Below are 17,364 nucleotides of genomic sequence, written 5' to 3'. Positions count from 1 at the left end.
TCTTGACTGGAAGAAACCCAGTGTCAAATGACTATAGTACTGTATCCATAGCTATAGAATATGGTTATAGCTCTACAAACAAGGTGACCGTTTACATGGGGTTAATAGGTGGCATGAGGGGTTAATGAATGATGAGTAAGAGTCGTGGCACTGGATGTGTTAATGAATATAACTCATCAGTTTCGTCAACATACATAATCCAATAAGGGCACGGTTGGTAGGAAAGTGATGGTGACGTCTTGATGGAGCGCCGAGTGCCAAGCGGATGCAGATAGGCTATTTATCATTTATGATAAATGTTTTATTACATTTTTTATGACGAGTCATATACTATAATAGTATAATATTAGTGTAGCCTAATCTTTATATGCAACTGTGAAGAAAAACTCCATTGGTTTAAACAGAATGAATACACAGAAAAAATCTACCGTATATATATATAAAAAAAAAATAAAAATCTATTCGAATGCCAACATAACAAACGAAGGTCAGAACGTTCGGGGCTCAGCCCTACTCCACACGCTACACACATACCGCCACACGCTACATACATACCTCCACATGCTACACACATACCTCCACACACTACACATACCTCCACACGCTGCACACATATCTCCACACCTGGCAGAAGAAAACCCACACATGTGCAGACTGACACGGCTTGGGGGTGGCTGGTTTCTACTGTGTCAAATTAATCCTGATTGTGTATTTTGTTTTCATGTGATCTTCAGATGGGGTTTGAGTTGTTGAAGAACCAGGTGAAGTCGAATTTTGGTAATTTAGCCAAGAATTGCCCCTTTGGGACACAATTCAGATTTATTTTTCAAATAATGTCATACATATATCCCAACTCTATACAGTTTTGCACACATTCATTTACTTTAGTTTAAGTTACTGAGAGTTGATGACTTTGAATATGTAAAAATGGTAAATGGCTGCATTTATAGAATAGCTTTTATCCAAAGCGCTTTACAATTGTGTTCCTCACATTCACCCATTCACTCACACACCGACGGCGGAGGCCACCATGCAAGGTGCCGACCTGCTCATCGGGAGCAGTTAGGGGTTAAGTGTCTTGCTCAACACTTCGACACGCTGCCCAGGAGGAGCGGGAATCGAACCAGGAACCTTCCGATTACCAGACGACTGCTCTACCTCCTGAACCACTGTCACCATCAATGGAGGAATAATGTCCGGTACAGCTCAATTAAATTATGTAGATAAAAGAAATAGCACTTTTTTGTATTGTAATTAACAATACAATGATTCGGTGTCTTCTGATGACATTTTCTAACTAAATGAACTCTCGGTAAGACTGGACGAAAGTGTGCAAAACTGTTTATAGGTCTTGGATTTGCATTTGATTATGTGCATAATAAGTCAGCATTGTTTTAGCTTTTGGTGAAGTGCCCATTTAAGAGCACTCTCGGCGCAGAAGAACCATCTCGAGATGACATTAAAACAAACTAAACAAAAAGCCTGGATTCTATGCAATATTTTGAGAGAAGTTGCCTCTGGGCCAAAGAACTATTCTGAAGGGAAACCCTGATCGACGGGACATGAATAACAAACTAGAACAATGAGACGATTCCAACAAAGTCTTAAAGGAGCACGCCATCATAATGCGAAACAGACAAGAGGATAGGCACCAATTTACTCTCTGTGCATTCAGTAGAAAGCTACCCGGCTGCAAGCTAGCCTAGCTTAGCTCAAATGACTGGAAGCAAATAAGAACTACTAGCCTAGCTTCTCTCTGGGAGAAATAGTTTTTGACCAAGAGGTATGCTAGCTGGTCCGTATATAAGCTACCATTAATTTGTGCTTACAGGCTAGCTTGCAGCCGGATTCTAGCTTTTCAACTGAACGCACAGAGAGGAAATTGGTATCCATCTTCTTGTCGGACTCTGGAGATGTCCGGTAAACACACTTCCCATAATGTTGGTGTGTTCCTTTAAGTTTGGGGCGATGAACTCTTTACCGTCTCCTGCTTTGTGAGATACACAAGACTCAGTGCCAGCTTAGCAAACAAACAACTCGCCGCAAAATGATTCCTTTTTTATGAAAATGTATATGTCTATAGTGACGTTTTCACCACCTATATAGGGGGGGGGGTCAGAGATGTATCACCATGTATCCAAGGCTCCTGTTGGTGTCAGAACTAGGACCGTCCCCCACATTCTAATCAACTAATGCAGACAGGTTCAATTGAACCCTTGCTCCTAAGAACCATAATAAGTCAGTTTTCAAGTTTCTTTTAGACAGCCCATGTATTCGCAGTGGTGAAGTTAATTTAAATCACTCAAGTGTGAAGAAACTACTCAACCTCTACTGTCTTTAACTATGAATGAACACAACACTCTTAACTTACCATCTTTAGATAATAACGTACTCAACCGCTACTGTCTTTAACTATGAATCAATGAACACAACACTCTAATTTACTATCTTTAGATAATAAAGTACTCAGCCTCTACGGTCTCCAACTATGAGTGAACACAACACTCTAACTTAAACATTTTTAGATAATAAAGTTTGAAAACAATGTTCCTCTGAAAACCTAAAAACAGACTTATATGGTTCTTTGGCTGAGGTACTCAGTTAACTAACTGAACCCTTTGGATCTAGAAGTTAATCAAAGGAGGTGCCCAGAAGTGTCAATAAACAATACATGGACATAAGACGCCAGCAATCAAATAGTCTCCTAATCGCCTATTAAAAGGGGACAGCCCTACACAGAACCGGGTTTTAAATAGACAAACACAACAGTAAAGTAAGAATATACACTGTGACGCAGAGTGTTCGTCTACATTAAGACACATCCAATCTTAGAACAGGGATATCCTTTAGCAGCTCCCCGGAGCAGAGCGCCAGCGGCAGGGCTTCCCTTTGGCCTCGACACACACAAGAGATATACAGTAAGCACAATTTATGTAACGAGCGCATACGAGTTGTCGTGAAAAAGGACAAGAGACATATTTGCACTTATATTACAGTGTAGACTGCACAGGTTCACAGAGCGGTCACCTGTCAATAGGGCTCGGGCTCCGATCACTTCCAATTCAATCGATTTGAAAGATGCCGGTTTGAATTAACTTTCAACGATGAGATGGTTTGCTCTGAAGCCTCTCTTTACAGTATAATGATGGGTTCTTCCACAGTGTCCATTTGAGAGTTTCCACCCCCATTATTTCTTTGGATTTGGGATGATACTGTGTCAAATGACAGTGGGTCTCAAACTACAAAAGGTGTGTAACCATGCAATATAGCAATGTTTTCCCCATACTTTTTCAGACTTAATAATGCAATTGACAAATACATTTTCCATACAGACCTGTGTAAGAACCCTGTATAAGAATTGTTTTTCTTTATCAAAAAGATTAAAAACGTTCACCATTTAATTTTTTTAATGAATGAACTGAACTGAATTGAAAGTGATTTTTTTCTCTCTGGAACCTTCCACCGTACTCCACAAGACAATGGGACAGTTAATGCCCCAAAACGATAAAGAGGAATGCAAGTCGTTTTTTAGGTGGGCTGGTTTTCTGGGTGGTGTGCAAAGTAAACAAACAAACCATAGATGTGGATGAAGCGTGGCTGTGAGGTGGATGAAGCGTGGCTGTGAGGTGGATGAAGCGTGGCTGTGAGGTGGATGAAGCGTGGCTGTGTGAGGTGGATGAAGCGTGGCTGTGAGGTGGATGAAGCGTGGCTGTGTGAGGTGGATGAAGCGTGGCTGTGTGAGGTGGATGAAGCGTGGCTGTGTGAGGTGGATGAAGCGTGGCTGTGTGAGGTGGATGAAGCGTGGCTGTGAGGTGGATGAAGCGTGGCTGTGAGGTGGATGAAGCGTGGCTGTGTGAGGTGGATGAAGCGTGGCTGTGAGGTGGATGAAGCGTGGCTGTGAGGTGGAATAGAGACCTCAAGAACATCACCCTGATGAGAGATGGATGTCCAGGATCAAGAAGATTAGACGCTGTTTTAAGTGTAATATCGAGAGAGAGAAAAATCAGCCCTACTGTGTATCTGCAGACTTTCATTTCTACTGAGTATATACAATTAGGTGAAAAGAAAAACCCTCAGAAAAACATGTATTATATATTTATAAGTAGTCAATAATTAATGAAAGATGAGTTTTTTTCCCCCACCCAATTTGATATACTCAGTATACAGTATATATATATATTATATATATATATATATATAAAAAGGTTTTTGCATCCTTAAGTATATCAAAATGTTGTAAGTGAAGTCTGCAAGGTAGCTAAAAAAAACAAATACCAAATAATGCTTTGCCGTTCCACGTCACCGTTCACTCTGGGTGTGGTTGCCGGCATCAAATTTCACACATGCAGATAAATCTCATTTTGGAACAAAACTGGCCATTTCTACTGACGTTATCCGTTGTGTCTGAAAATCTCACTGTTGTGCATTTGAAGGGCGTGGTACCAATTCCAGTGCAGGCTGTGGAAGTCCAACAGCTCTGATGTGGGACCTCATGGCACCTTTCCACCGCATGGCACCGGCCCATTGTGGCAAAAAATCATAACCACCTCTATTTTGATTGATATTAAACACGATTACACATTGATTTGAGTTGTTGATACTATCCACAACTTTCCCCCCTTTCTCCAGAGGCGAGTGGAGCTGGTACCATGGTGTGGAAAATCGCCATAAGTCTGCACCTTGACCCTTGACTCCCCCCCGCCCCTACATTTCCCACAGAGCACCACACATGTTACAAGTGGTAGGAGGGGAAAGTGAATTGTGGGATTTGAAGATCTAGAATGAGGCGGAGATATTGCCCGACTCACCCCGCAGTGGAACAAATTTATAAAAAAAAAAAATAGCCTCCATTTTGTATTTTCTCTTTTAGTGTTCACGTCCTTGGAATGAAAACCTTCTGTAGTGTGGTAGTGAAAGGGTTAAGGTTACGACATTTCATCTCACTGATGTTGGACTCGAGAGAAATTTTATTTCTAAGGCACGGAATGAGAGAAAAATGTATTTAAAATAAAGTATCTGCTTCATACCCTGGAACCACCATGTCAGTGTTGCACTGTTTTGAGAACTGGACATTATGTTTACTAATTCTACGATTAGCATGAACACACGCTTCGCGACGGGACGGCAAGGCACTGCACTTGCAGTTTCCTTTTCGCCAGGAGCACAGGGGAGCATTAAAGTCCCTACGAGGAGGATTCTCAGCAATAATATATCTTATCATGAATCATCGTCGGATTTGGTTGTGACAACTTGGGTAGAGCTACTGTAAACAATGAGACCGTTGCCGAGATGACTGGTAATATAATTCTCGTGCAAAGACCACATTTCCCATAAAGGGTTACAAAGGAGATGCACCCCACGCAGATTTGTTTTGAAGAAGCGAGGAGGGGGTTAACAGCCCCCTGCTAACCGTGAACACGGAGGTGCTTCTGTTGGAGAGTACGTTTCGTTGGGAAAGGCTTCCTCTGTGCCATAATTACTATATATTCTTTTTGAAAACCGATACCGATATTTTCCGATAACACATTTTAATGCCAATATCGGCCGATAATATCGGTAGGCCGATAATATCGGACATCCCTACTTTAAAGTATTTGGAACTGTGGCGAAACCTAGAGGAGTTTGGTCAACCACCAAAATTGGCTGTTCCGGCGACCCATACCCACCGACAGTAACTCATTTGCGCTTTTAAATCGTACAAAGTCAAAAAATCAGCCGTTTGAACAAATGTACAAACAAAGAAAAGTAGATTCGGGTGATATTATTTTGATTCTGTGTCTCGGGTTAAAACACTTTTCAAGTAATGTTTGCCTGTTAACATTTGGCAGGATTGAGAGCTGAATGCTGGTGGTGACTGCAGCTCTCCAGGACAGCTAGATGTTCCCAGGTGACTGCCCCCCAGGACAGCTAGATGTTCCCAGGTGACTGCCCCCCAGGACAGCTAGATGTTCCCAGGTGACTGCCCCCCAGGACAGCTAGATGTTCCCAGGTGACTGCCCCCCAGGACAGCTAGATGTTCCCAGGTGACTGCCCCCCAGGACAGCTAGATGTTCCCAGGTGACTGCCCCCCAGGACAGCTAGATGTTCCCAGGTGACTGCCCCCCAGGACAGCTAGATGTTCCCAGGTGACTGCCCCCCAGGACAGCTAGATGTTCCCAGGTGACTGCCCCCCAGGACAGCTAGATGTTCCCAGGTGACTGCCCCCCAGGACAGCTAGATGTTCCCAGGTGACTGCCCCCCAGGACAGCTAGATGTTCCCAGGTGACTGCCCCCCAGGACAGCTAGATGTTCCCAGGTGACTGCCCCCCAGGACAGCTAGATGTTCCCAGGGCTCCACAACTGATGTGTTTGGGGAAGAATGTTCTAGCGAAGTGAAACATGGTTTTAAATGTGATACAATGCTGAAAACCAATTTGTTACTATTGTCGGTATAACAGAAAAACGTGGTTCCTTTATATATAACAGAGTGCAGATAAATAATCAACATTTTGGATTTTTGAACCGAGACCATGTGCTGGTATACTCAATGCCAGAGACATCTAAATACTAGTAGTAGTAGTAATAATAATAATAATAATAATAATCCAACCCATAACTGATCATATTCAACCACAAAAAGCAAGTTGTGTAGTGGTCAACACCTCCTGAATTATATACCAAAAACAAAGCATTGGGGAAAGCAATAGAATAATAATAATAAAATAAGGATTGCACACATCTCAAGCCTAAACTCTGTCGACATTAGCCTGCATACTTTTCCTTGATTACGAGAGCGATTGAGAGACGGACAGAGAGAGAGAGAGAGAGAGAGAGAGAGAGAGAGAGAGAGAGAGAGAGAGAGAGAGAGAGAGAGAGAGAGAGAGAGAGAGAGAGAGAGAGAGAGAGAGAGAGAGAGAGAGAGAGAGAGAGAGAGAGACAGAGAGACAGAGAGAGAGAGAGAGAGAGAGAGAGAGAGAGAGAGAGAGAGAGAGAGAGAGAGAGAGAGAGAGAGAGAGAGAGAGAGAGAGAGGGAGAGAGAGAATCAAAGCTGGAATGCAGGGATGGTCCGGTCCTTGGCGCTACGGTCAAGTTACCTACTGTATGCTAAGAGTAGAACGGCGGGGGAGGGGAAAGGTGCGGGTCAACGCTGTGAACGGCGGCAAAGTCTTAGTACCGTGTACGTGGCACCCAGTGATAACCTCGTCCTCCTAGATACGCCCAAACCCCAAACTAATAAAAAACACAACAAAAACCCAGTTCAAATGTCTCTCCTCGCTGAGGAGGGGGTCCAGTTCCCGAGCTGCCGACCAAAGACCGGGCGGCTGACGGCCTCCCAGAGGAAAACATCTGGGATTCTTCTGCTTCCAGCAGTCGCAGTCTTCCCCACCCCCTCCTGACGTTCAGTCGCAGTCTTCCGCACCCCCTCCCGACGTTCAGTCGCAGTCTTCCCCACCCCCTCCCGACATTCCCATTCCCACACCGCGTTGCCGCCTCTCCTCGACCTCTCTCTCCGTCCCCGACTCGACCAGTCACCTGCCCCGAAACCCCCGCCACCGCTCCCCCGCCCGAACTTCATAGTCCCCGGCCCGAAGGGCGGCGTACGTCATACTTCATGGAAGGAGTCGGCGGCCAGGCTGGTGCTCCTCTCGCCCGTTCTCCACCTCTCCACCTTCTTGATGGCCTCCGACACCACGCAGACCGAGGAGGTGAGCGTCACCAGGAACAGCAGGTCTGTGGGACACGGAGGACAGATGGGGGTTTGTCAGAAAGCGCCGCATCTGGGCCCCAACCACACAAGTGGATCAGCTAACTTCAGTTGGTCCAAAATGCTGCTGCCAGGCTACTCAGTAGGTCAAAAAAATCATGTCTGTCACATCACCCCCATCCTAGCTTCCCTGCACTGGCTCCCGGTACATTTCAGGATCAATTTCAAGGTCCTGGTGTTCGCCTACAGAGCCCCCCCCCCCCCCCCCCCCTTACATTAGCGAGCTCATCCATCCACTCTCCTCCAGCCGGTCACTGCGGTCTTCCGACCAGCAGCTCCTGGTGGTGCCCAGGTCCAGGCTTAAAACAAAAGGGGACAGAGTTTTCGTGGTGACGGCCCCAAGGCTCTGAAGTAAGGTTCCTCAGAGAGCCTGCGTCAGACAGTAAGGTTCCTCGACAAGCCTGCGTCAGTAAGGTTCCTCGACAAGCCTGCGTCAGTAAGGTTCCTCGACCAGCCTGCGTCAGTCAGTAAGGTTCCTCGACCAGCCTGCGTCAGTCAGTAAGGTTCCTCGACCAGCCTGCGTCAGTCAGTAAGGTTCCTCGACCAGCCTGCGTCAGTCAGTAAGGTTCCTCGACCAGCCTGCGTCAGTCAGTAAGGTTCCTCGACCAGCCTGCGTCAGTCAGTAAGGTTCCTCAGAGAGCCTGCGTCTGTCAGTAAGGTTCCTCGACAAGCCTGCGTCAGTAAGGTTCCTCGACCAGCATTAACTGAATACATCTAGGGATGCACGATACATCAGTGACCGTATAGGGAGGTGTAGTGGTTACGTCATTGCCGGTTTTCCGTGTTCCACCCTCTGTCCAACGCAATGTATTTCCCCATTGCCCATTTCTAAATCATCTCGTTTAAAACAAATAAAGCATTAACATTTGCATGGTGTACCTTTCTGTGTGTATTCATCCACAATCTATAGCTCAACATGAAAATATTTATTAATGATAAAAGAAAATCGCAGAATTTTATTTCAACCAAAAATGCTTAAAGGAAAACTCAAACATTTTGGGAAATTAGCTTATTTGCCATCTACCCTGAAGTTAGACAAGAAGATACATACCCTTTTCTTCTCTGTGCAAAAATGGAAAGCTTTTCAATTTCCATGCGGCAGAATTGTTACAATAGCCGATAATCCATTTTCCCAATGATAAATCCCTATACGGGTGGACATCGCGGGCGGTCCAAAGCGACGTCAGACTACACTTCCCTATTGGCATCAGCCGATGATAGTGCATTTTTTTTATGCATCAGCCTGATGATCAAAACCGGACACAGTAGCAAGAAGGTTAACCCTTTACTATCACACTGCCGACGGTTAACTGTCGGTAGTGTGATAGTAAATGGTTAACCTTCTGTCGTGTGGCAGTGAAAAGGTTTAAAAGGTACAGGTGGGAGGGATCACGGAGAGGCTCTTCTCACCGAACAGACTGAGGCTCTCCGTCTGGAAAACCTTCTGCAGCGGGGGGAAGTAGATGACCAGCATCTGGCCCATGATGGAGCCCCCCACGGCGTAGCAGAACATCTTGTTGCTGCACAGCCCCATCTCGTGGACCATGCGAGTCTGAGGGAACAGGGGACGCAGGGTTAAAAGGACACACACAAAAATAAATAATTTTAAAATTTTAAAAAATACTACAATCTACTATATATCTCTACAATATACGAATCCCATGTGTGTAAATTGCTTTGTGCAAATTCATTTGGTTTGAGAGTTATCGAGGATCAGAGATTTTTGTGCTTTTGTGATGTTGTCCAGAGGACAGTTTGAAGTTGTGCTGTGAGTGATGCTATCAGGCTATCAGGTTATAGTTGTGCTGTGAGTGATGCTATCAGGTTAGTTGTGCTGTGAGTGATGTTATCAAGTTATAGTTGTGCTGTGTGTGATGTTATCAGGTTATAGTTGTGCTGTGAGTGATGTTATCAAGTTATAGTTGTGCTGTGAGTGATGTTATCAAGTTATAGTTGTGCTGTGAGTGATGTTATCAGGTTATAGTTGTGCTGTGAGTGATGTTATCAGGTTATAGTTGTGCTGTGAGTGATGTTATCAGGTTATAGTTGTGCTGTGAGTGATGTTATCAGGTTATAGTTGTGCTGTGAGTGATGTTATCAGGTTATAGTTGTGCTGTGAGTGATGTTATCAAGTTATAGTTGTGCTGTGAGTGATGTTATCAAGTTATAGTTGTGCTGTGAGTGATGTTATCAGGTTATAGTTGTGCTGTGAGTGATGTTATCAGGTTATAGTTGTGCTGTGAGTGATGTTATCAGGTTATAGTTGTGCTGTGAGTGATGTTATCAGGTTATAGTTGTGCTGTGAGTGATGTTATCAGGTTATAGTTGTGCTGTGAGTGATGTTATCAAGTTATAGTTGTGCTGTGAGTGATGTTATCAGGTTATAGTTGTGCTGTGAGTGATGTTATCAGGTTATAGTTGTGCTGTGAGTGATGTTATCAGGTTATAGTTGTGCTGTGAGTGATGTTATCAGGTTATAGTTGTGCTGTGAGTGATGTTATCAGGTTATAGTTGTGCTGTGAGTGATGTTATCAGGTTATAGTTGTGCTGTGAGTGATGTTATCAGGTTATAGTTGTGCTGTGAGTGATGTTATCAAGTTATAGTTGTGCTGTGAGTGATGTTATCAAGTTATAGTTGTGCTGTGAGTGATGTTATAGTTGTGCTGTGAGTGATGTTATCAGGTTAAAGTTGTGCTGTGAGTGATGTTATCAGGTTAGTTGTGCTGTGAGTGATGTTATCAAGTTATAGTTGTGCTGTGAGTGATGTTATCAAGTTATAGTTGTGCTGTGAGTGATGTTATAGTTGTGCTGTGAGTGATGTTATCAGGTTATAGTTGTGCTGTGAGTGATGTTATCAGGTTATAGTTGTGCTGTGAGTGATGTTATCAAGTTATAGTTGTGCTGTGAGTGATGTTATCAAGTTATAGTTGTGCTGTGAGTGATGTTATCAAGTTATAGTTGTGCTGTGAGTGATGTTATCAGGTTATAGTTGTGCTGTGAGTGATGTTATCAGGTTAGTTGTGCTGTGAGTGATGTTATCAGGTTATAGTTGTGCTGTGAGTGATGTTATCAGGTTAGTTGTGCTGTGAGTGATGTTATCAAGTTATAGTTGTGCTGTGAGTGATGTTATCAGGTTAGTTGTGCTGTGAGTGATGTTATCAAGTTATAGTTGTGCTGTGAGTGATGTTATCAGGTTAGTTGTGCTGTGAGTGATGTTATCAAGTTATAGTTGTGCTGTGAGTGATGTTATCAAGTTATAGTTGTGCTGTGAGTGATGTTATAGTTGTGCTGTGAGCGATGTTATCAAGTTATAGTTGTGCTGTGAGTGATGTTATCAGGTTATAGTTGTGCTGTGAGTGATGTTATCAGGTTATAGTTGTGCTGTGAGTGATGTTATAATCGAAATAATAGAACATGAAAGGCTGAAAGCCTCACAGGGAGATGCTGTTGGGGAAGTAATCAATAGTTTTAAAGTCAGTAAGTTGTTTTATAGACTTAGCGCAGCGAAATATGAATTTAAATGAAAGGTACGACGTGCAGTCTGGGGAGAGAAATGTGTTCAGAGCCTGAAATTTGTTTGCTATACATGTCATCCTCAGAATCCTTCCTCATTATGACAACATAGAAGCAGACAGAAGGTCAGATGGTAGAGTATCTCACCTGGGAGCGAGAGCTTAGTGCGTTGAACATGTCGAAGAAGACGAAGCAGGTGAAGGTCATGGTGGTGTCTCGTGGAGTTATGACATTGTCCCGCAGCTAGAGAGAGAGAGACACGTCAAACATAGTGAAGCGGCCTATTCGCTGAGCATGCCAGCAGAGGGCGGGACATACACAGAGAACTTCTACACGATTGGTCAAATCAAAATAAGGTCCAATCGGAAAATATGTCATCAGTCACATGATCAAAAACTCACTGGACCCTTCAAAAGGAAAGGGCGACAGAGTTTTATCTCAGTGAGGTCTGGTTAGACACAGGAAAGGGCTACCGTACTCTCGCTTGCAGTGGATCAAAAAAAAAAAAAACATATATTTGTTTGACAAAAGATTACATATATGATGTCAAAGAAGAAGAAACAACACCATGATCATTTTATTCTTTTTTCCAATGAGAATTTGAATACGAATTAGAATATGATAAAAAATATTATCATTCCTCTAATATCATGAATCATATGTGACCCGGCACAGTCTAACCCGTCTTGTTAACCCTTGTGGCTTCCTAAGGATTTTGACACTCACTGGGCTTAAGAGATGAAATGATACATCATGTTTAAAGCCATATAATTTTAACTGTTTACTATTTAAAAAAAAGAAAAAAATCCCCATGATTAACATTAATAGCCCAATCTCAAGATATCTGTAACAAATTACAAATATTTCCGAATTTTAACCACTTATATTCGTGTTCGTTTGATACCAAGTCTGTTTTTATTGAAAATATTCATATTCATATCCATATTCATCATATTTCTATACATTTTAGACACCATATTACAGCGTGTGAAAAATGGACAAAATTCCTGTGAATAAGAATCTGCCATTATAAAAAAGAAAGGTTGACTATTTCGGTCAGAAATAGCGGTCAGAAATAGCCGTTAGTAAGCGTTAGTAAGCACCGGTTAGTACTAATCTATTACTAAAAGGTATGTATTGGTTTTTTTGCATGCCTGGTGTAATTATTCTGTTTATTTATCGATATATGATGTGAAAATTTGAGATTAGAGATATATATATTTTTTTAGACTTTATGGCGGTTTTATTGCGGTTTTATTAACATGGAAGTGGATGGGATGAAAATGGACGCTAGGGACATGGGAGGTACCCTATATGACAATTTTTTTTTAGAGCGTTTCAAATCATAATCTTTTTGACATAATGAAAATATATGTAAAATGAAGATATGGCCCCAATTTCATGAAATAATAATAAACACAGACACCGCTGTGCTCACACACAAAGTCAAGAAAGTAGAAAAGTAGTAGAAATCATGACCAGGAAGCCACAAGGGTAGCTCACGATTCCTCAAAAAAAAAAAAATGTTGCGCAATAATTTTTTTTTTTAGTGCTTTGAAATGTTCTCTATATGTCTCCTTATTTGCAAAACTTAATACGACTTGTACATGTGTTAATTATTGTTGTCAGACAGTATTCTTTTCCTTGCTGTGTGAAAAAACTACAGTTGCGTCTGAGGGGAGTGGAGTTTTTTGTTGGCGGTGTGAAAATAATTATGCTGAGAAATATTAATATCTTTGGAACCGTTTGTTAAATTGTATCTGAATCGGGAGATGATCTTCTCTCCGTCACAATTGAAAGTGTATTTTTCTGTCGCACCAAAACTGGCTGGCATTGAATAATCTACTCCAGTACGCGCTCCGCAAGTCTGTAAACTTACGCATAACGGAGTATAGAGAGAAGGCTCTATAGCAGAGGTCCCCAACCATCGGGTCGCGGACCGGTACCTGGCCGTGGATCATTTGGTACCGGCCGCGAAGAAAGAATAAAGTTGTTTAAAAGGAAATGTATTTTATTTTCATTAGTCTTCGGGGTATTTTACTTAGAAAAATGGCCACTTCCGCCTGTGCCTCACTCTTTTTCGTAAAATAAGTCTTCTGCCATAATGCTCCCCTTTGCGTAATTCACTCACAGCTCGGGCTGTGGTTGTGGTGGTAGAGACATGATCATAATCAGGTTTTTATGCACCAGAGTCTCCCGAACACGTAGAGACAGCGTACATACGCTGAGCTATGGTAACTTTTGCACACCTATCCCCTACCAGTGAATGCCTCTCACCTGGAAAAGTTAGGTGGGGGAGGGGTTAGGTGGCAAAGGCCAGTGGGTATTTGTAGTTCTGCATGCATCTTAAACCCTTTAAGACCCTCGGTTGCAAAATTAAGACATCACTTTTAGCTTTTGGATATTTAAAAAAAATAGTAGTTTACATTTAAATATTTTTTTTAACACATTTACATAGTCAATGATTCCTGTTGTTCAGCCTCACAATGCTATTGGATGGTAAATGTGTTTATAGGTCCCACATTCTGGCCTCTGAAGTTGATAATGTCAATTTAAGAGAACAGCCAACAGCCCCTTTGAAGCTCTGTAGCTCAAAACTGGCTATTGTTTTATCATGTTAATAAGACAGATTGAAAATAATTTTGAAGGTAATAACCTGTACTTTCATATAATGTAAAAAAAATTTATTAAATTAAATTAAATTAAAAAAATAAAAAATTAATTAAATTACAAAATTAAAAAACAAGACCCTATTATCTGTGCCTGGTCACATATCACAATGAAATGTTTTTGATCCTCCTGATCTAACGTGACCACAGGGCAAAGTGTAAACTTTTGGGGACAGAGCCTTCAGCGTGGCGTCCCCTACCCTCTGGAACACTCTCCCCCCCCCGAAATCAGCAACGCCCCAACCCTGGACACCTTCAAATCTGCTCTAAAAACGCACCTCTTCACCAAGGCTTTTCCCCATCAGTTCCCTCATCCCCTATTTCCCTAGCCCTATTTTTTGTCCTGATTGTGAAGCGACCTTGGGTTCTATGAAAGGCGCTATATAAATTTGATCTATTATTATTATTATTATTATTAAACAGATACCGGTAGATAACATCCGCTTTGGGCGTTAGCTTGCTGGTCCCAACACCGGCTAAAAAATGCCATCAGGGACAACCCCTCCCACCAACTATACACAGACTTGGCTGACAGAAGAAAAAAAGAATATCCATGTGTACAAACACGAGTAGTGGGCGCTGCCATGACAGTCAAGTCTATAGTAAACAAAACATGCCCACAGCACAGCGTGTCCCGCAGGTGAATGACACAGACAGGAGTCAGGAGGACTGCGCTGGATCACTACCGCTCGCTACCAATCTACATAAAAATAACGCAGTAACGAACCATTCAGTAACGGTAATGCATTTCAAAAGTAATGCATTAGAGTAGGGCTGGGCGATATGGCCAAAAATGATATCGCGATAACGATATCGATAACAATATCATATCACACGATATTCGATATTATCGATGTTGTTTTAAGTATATATATATATTTTTTTTTTTAAACAACAATTTTGCCGCGATTCTTTGTCGTTGCCACCATCTTTAGTGTTACATCCCAGAAGCTCCAGAAGAGCTTCTCAGTCTAACAACCCACCTCTCTCCAGAAGAGCTTCTCAGTGTAAGAACCCACCTCTGTCCATAAGAGCTTCTCAGTGTAAGAACCCACCTCTCTCCAGAAGACGAACAGAGCTTCTCAGTGTAAGAACCCACCTCTCTCCAGAAGACGAACAGAGCTTCTCAGTGTAAGAACCCACCTCTCTCCAGAAGACGAACAGAGCTTCTCAGTGTAAGAACCCACCTCTCTCCAGAAGAAGAACAGAGCTTCTCAGTGTAAGAACCCACCTCTCTCCAGAAGACGAACAGAGCTTCTCAGTGTAAGAACCCACCTCTCTCCAGAAGACGAACAGAGCTTCTCAGTGTAAGAACCCACCTCTCTCCAGAAGACGAACAGAGCTTCTCAGTGTAAGAACCCACCTCTCTCCAGAAGAAGAACAGAGCTTCTCAGTGTAAGAACCCACCTCTCTCCAGAAGACGAACAGAGCTTCTCAGTGTAAGAACCCACCTCTCTCCAGAAGACGAACAGAGCTTCTCAGTGTAAGAACCCACCTCTCTCCAGAAGACGAACAGAGCTTCTCAGTGTAAGAACCCACCTCCCTCCAGAAGACGAACAGCGTTCCACAGACGATGATGAGCGCCGACACCAGCACCTTGACGAGCAGGCTGCGGGTGATGATGCTGTCCCTCACGTTGCGCGGAGGCTTCCGGATCACGTCCGGGTCCACCGGCTCCACGCCCAGACTGAAGAAGAAGAGGACAATGATGCATTTTATTATACACTAGAGCTCACCCCTATTCGTCGATTAGTCTACTAATCGGTCGAAAGGAGCCAACCTCTTAGTCGAATAGAAAATATATATATATATATTTTTTTATCATTCCTTCCAAAAGAAAAGAGGCCTAGAAGCGTGGCTAACGCTAATGGCACGCATACGAAAACAGGCACAGAGGCACTGAAAGAGGATTTCACCCATCTAATGAACACACTAGACTAGACAAATATCAAGATGTATCCATCAGTGGACCAATTGCATGCTTTTGCAGAGGACAAGAAGCCTTCAGTCGACTCCTTCAGACATTAAGCCCCACAGCCCAAATGGAATGATGATAAAAAAAAAAAAAAAAAATATTATACTTTTAGTCGACTAGCGGCAAATTTTGGCCAATCATAGTCGACTATCCAAATCCTTAGTCGGGGACATCCCTATTATACACACACTGTCTAACATAGTAGTCACACACACTGTCTAACATAGTAGTCACACACACTGTCTAACATAGTAGTCACACACACTGTCTAACATAGTAGTCACACACACTGTCTAACATAGTAGTCACACACACTGTCTAACATAGTAGTCACACACACTGTCTAACATAGTAGTCACACACACTATTTTTAGCTAATGTAGTAGCAAAGTTACTGGGGTTAACCCTTTCACTAGGGCACTACCAAATGGTTAACCCTTGCACTGCGACAAAACCAGAAGGTTAACCCTTTCACTGCCACACTATATAAGGTTAACCCTTTCACTACCACACTACAGACGGAACAGTCTCTCTCTCCTCCTCTAGTACAGTCTCTCCTCCTCTAGTACAGTCTCTCCTCCTCTAGTACAGTCTCTCCTCTAGTACAGTCTCTCCTCTAGTACAGTCTCTCCTCCTCTAGTACAGTCTCTCCTCCTCTAGTACAGTCTCTCCTCCTCTAGTACAGTCTCTCCTCTAGTACAGTCTCTCCTCCTCTAGTACAGTCTCTCCTCCTCTAGTACAGTCTCTCCTCCTCTAGTACAGTCTCTCCTCCTCTAGTACAGTCTCTCCTCTAGTACAGTCTCTCCTCCTCTAGTACAGTCTCTCCTCTAGTACAGTCTCTCCTCCTCTAGTACAGTCTCTCCTCCTCTAGTACAGTCTCTCCTCCTCTAGTACAGTCTCTCCTCTAGTACAGTCTCTCCTCCTCTAGTACAGTCTCTCCTCTAGTACAGTCTCTCCTCTAGTACAGTCTCTCCTCCTCTAGTACAGTCCTCCTCTAGTACAGTCTCTCCTCCTCTAGTACAGTCTCTCCTCCTCTAGTACAGTCTCTCCTCTAGTACAGTCTCTCCTCCTCTAGTACAGTCTCTCCTCCTCTAGTAGTCTCTCCTCCTCTAGTACAGTCTCTCCTCCTCTAGTACAGTCTCAACATATTACCAAAAGAAATAAGACACCCAGGATAGTGTGTCAGTATTACAAGTTCCCCAACACCTTTTAAATAATAATAATAATAATAATAATAATAATAATAATAATAATAATAATAATAATAATAATAATAATAATAATAATAATAATAATAATAATAATAATAATAATAATAATAAATAATAATAATAATAATAATAATAATAATAATAATAATAATAATAATAATAATAATAATAATAATAGGCATAAAACAAAGAATTAGTTTGTTTTTCTCAATTTCAGAAAAGTTAATATTTCCTCATGCGTCAGGTCCGTCT

The 17,364-nt window shown here is 42.5% G+C and overlaps 1 protein-coding gene across 1 annotated transcript in view; it reads right to left on the bottom strand.

Moving 5' to 3' along the window:
• Positions 1-7,550: 7,550 nt before the first annotated feature.
• The window catches only part of atp2c1 (ATPase secretory pathway Ca2+ transporting 1), a 98,585-nt gene continuing 88,771 nt past the window's right edge, over positions 7,551-17,364 (bottom strand). The window contains exons 21-24 of the mRNA XM_084336551.1: positions 15,466-15,613; positions 11,405-11,500; positions 9,155-9,296; positions 7,551-7,710 (exon numbers count right to left, since the gene is read on the bottom strand). Of these exons, the coding sequence (XP_084192677.1) occupies positions 7,583-7,710; positions 9,155-9,296; positions 11,405-11,500; positions 15,466-15,613 (514 nt within the window). The 3' untranslated portion in view covers positions 7,551-7,582. The remainder of the gene's footprint in view (positions 7,711-9,154; positions 9,297-11,404; positions 11,501-15,465; positions 15,614-17,364) is intronic.

Source organism: Notolepis coatsorum (assembly GCF_963971535.1).
Source record: "Notolepis coatsorum genome assembly, chromosome: 19".
Taxonomy (NCBI): domain Eukaryota; kingdom Metazoa; phylum Chordata; class Actinopteri; order Aulopiformes; family Paralepididae; genus Notolepis; species Notolepis coatsorum.
The sequence above is the reverse complement of the archived record's forward strand: the minus strand, read 5'-3'. Positions and strand labels throughout refer to the sequence as shown.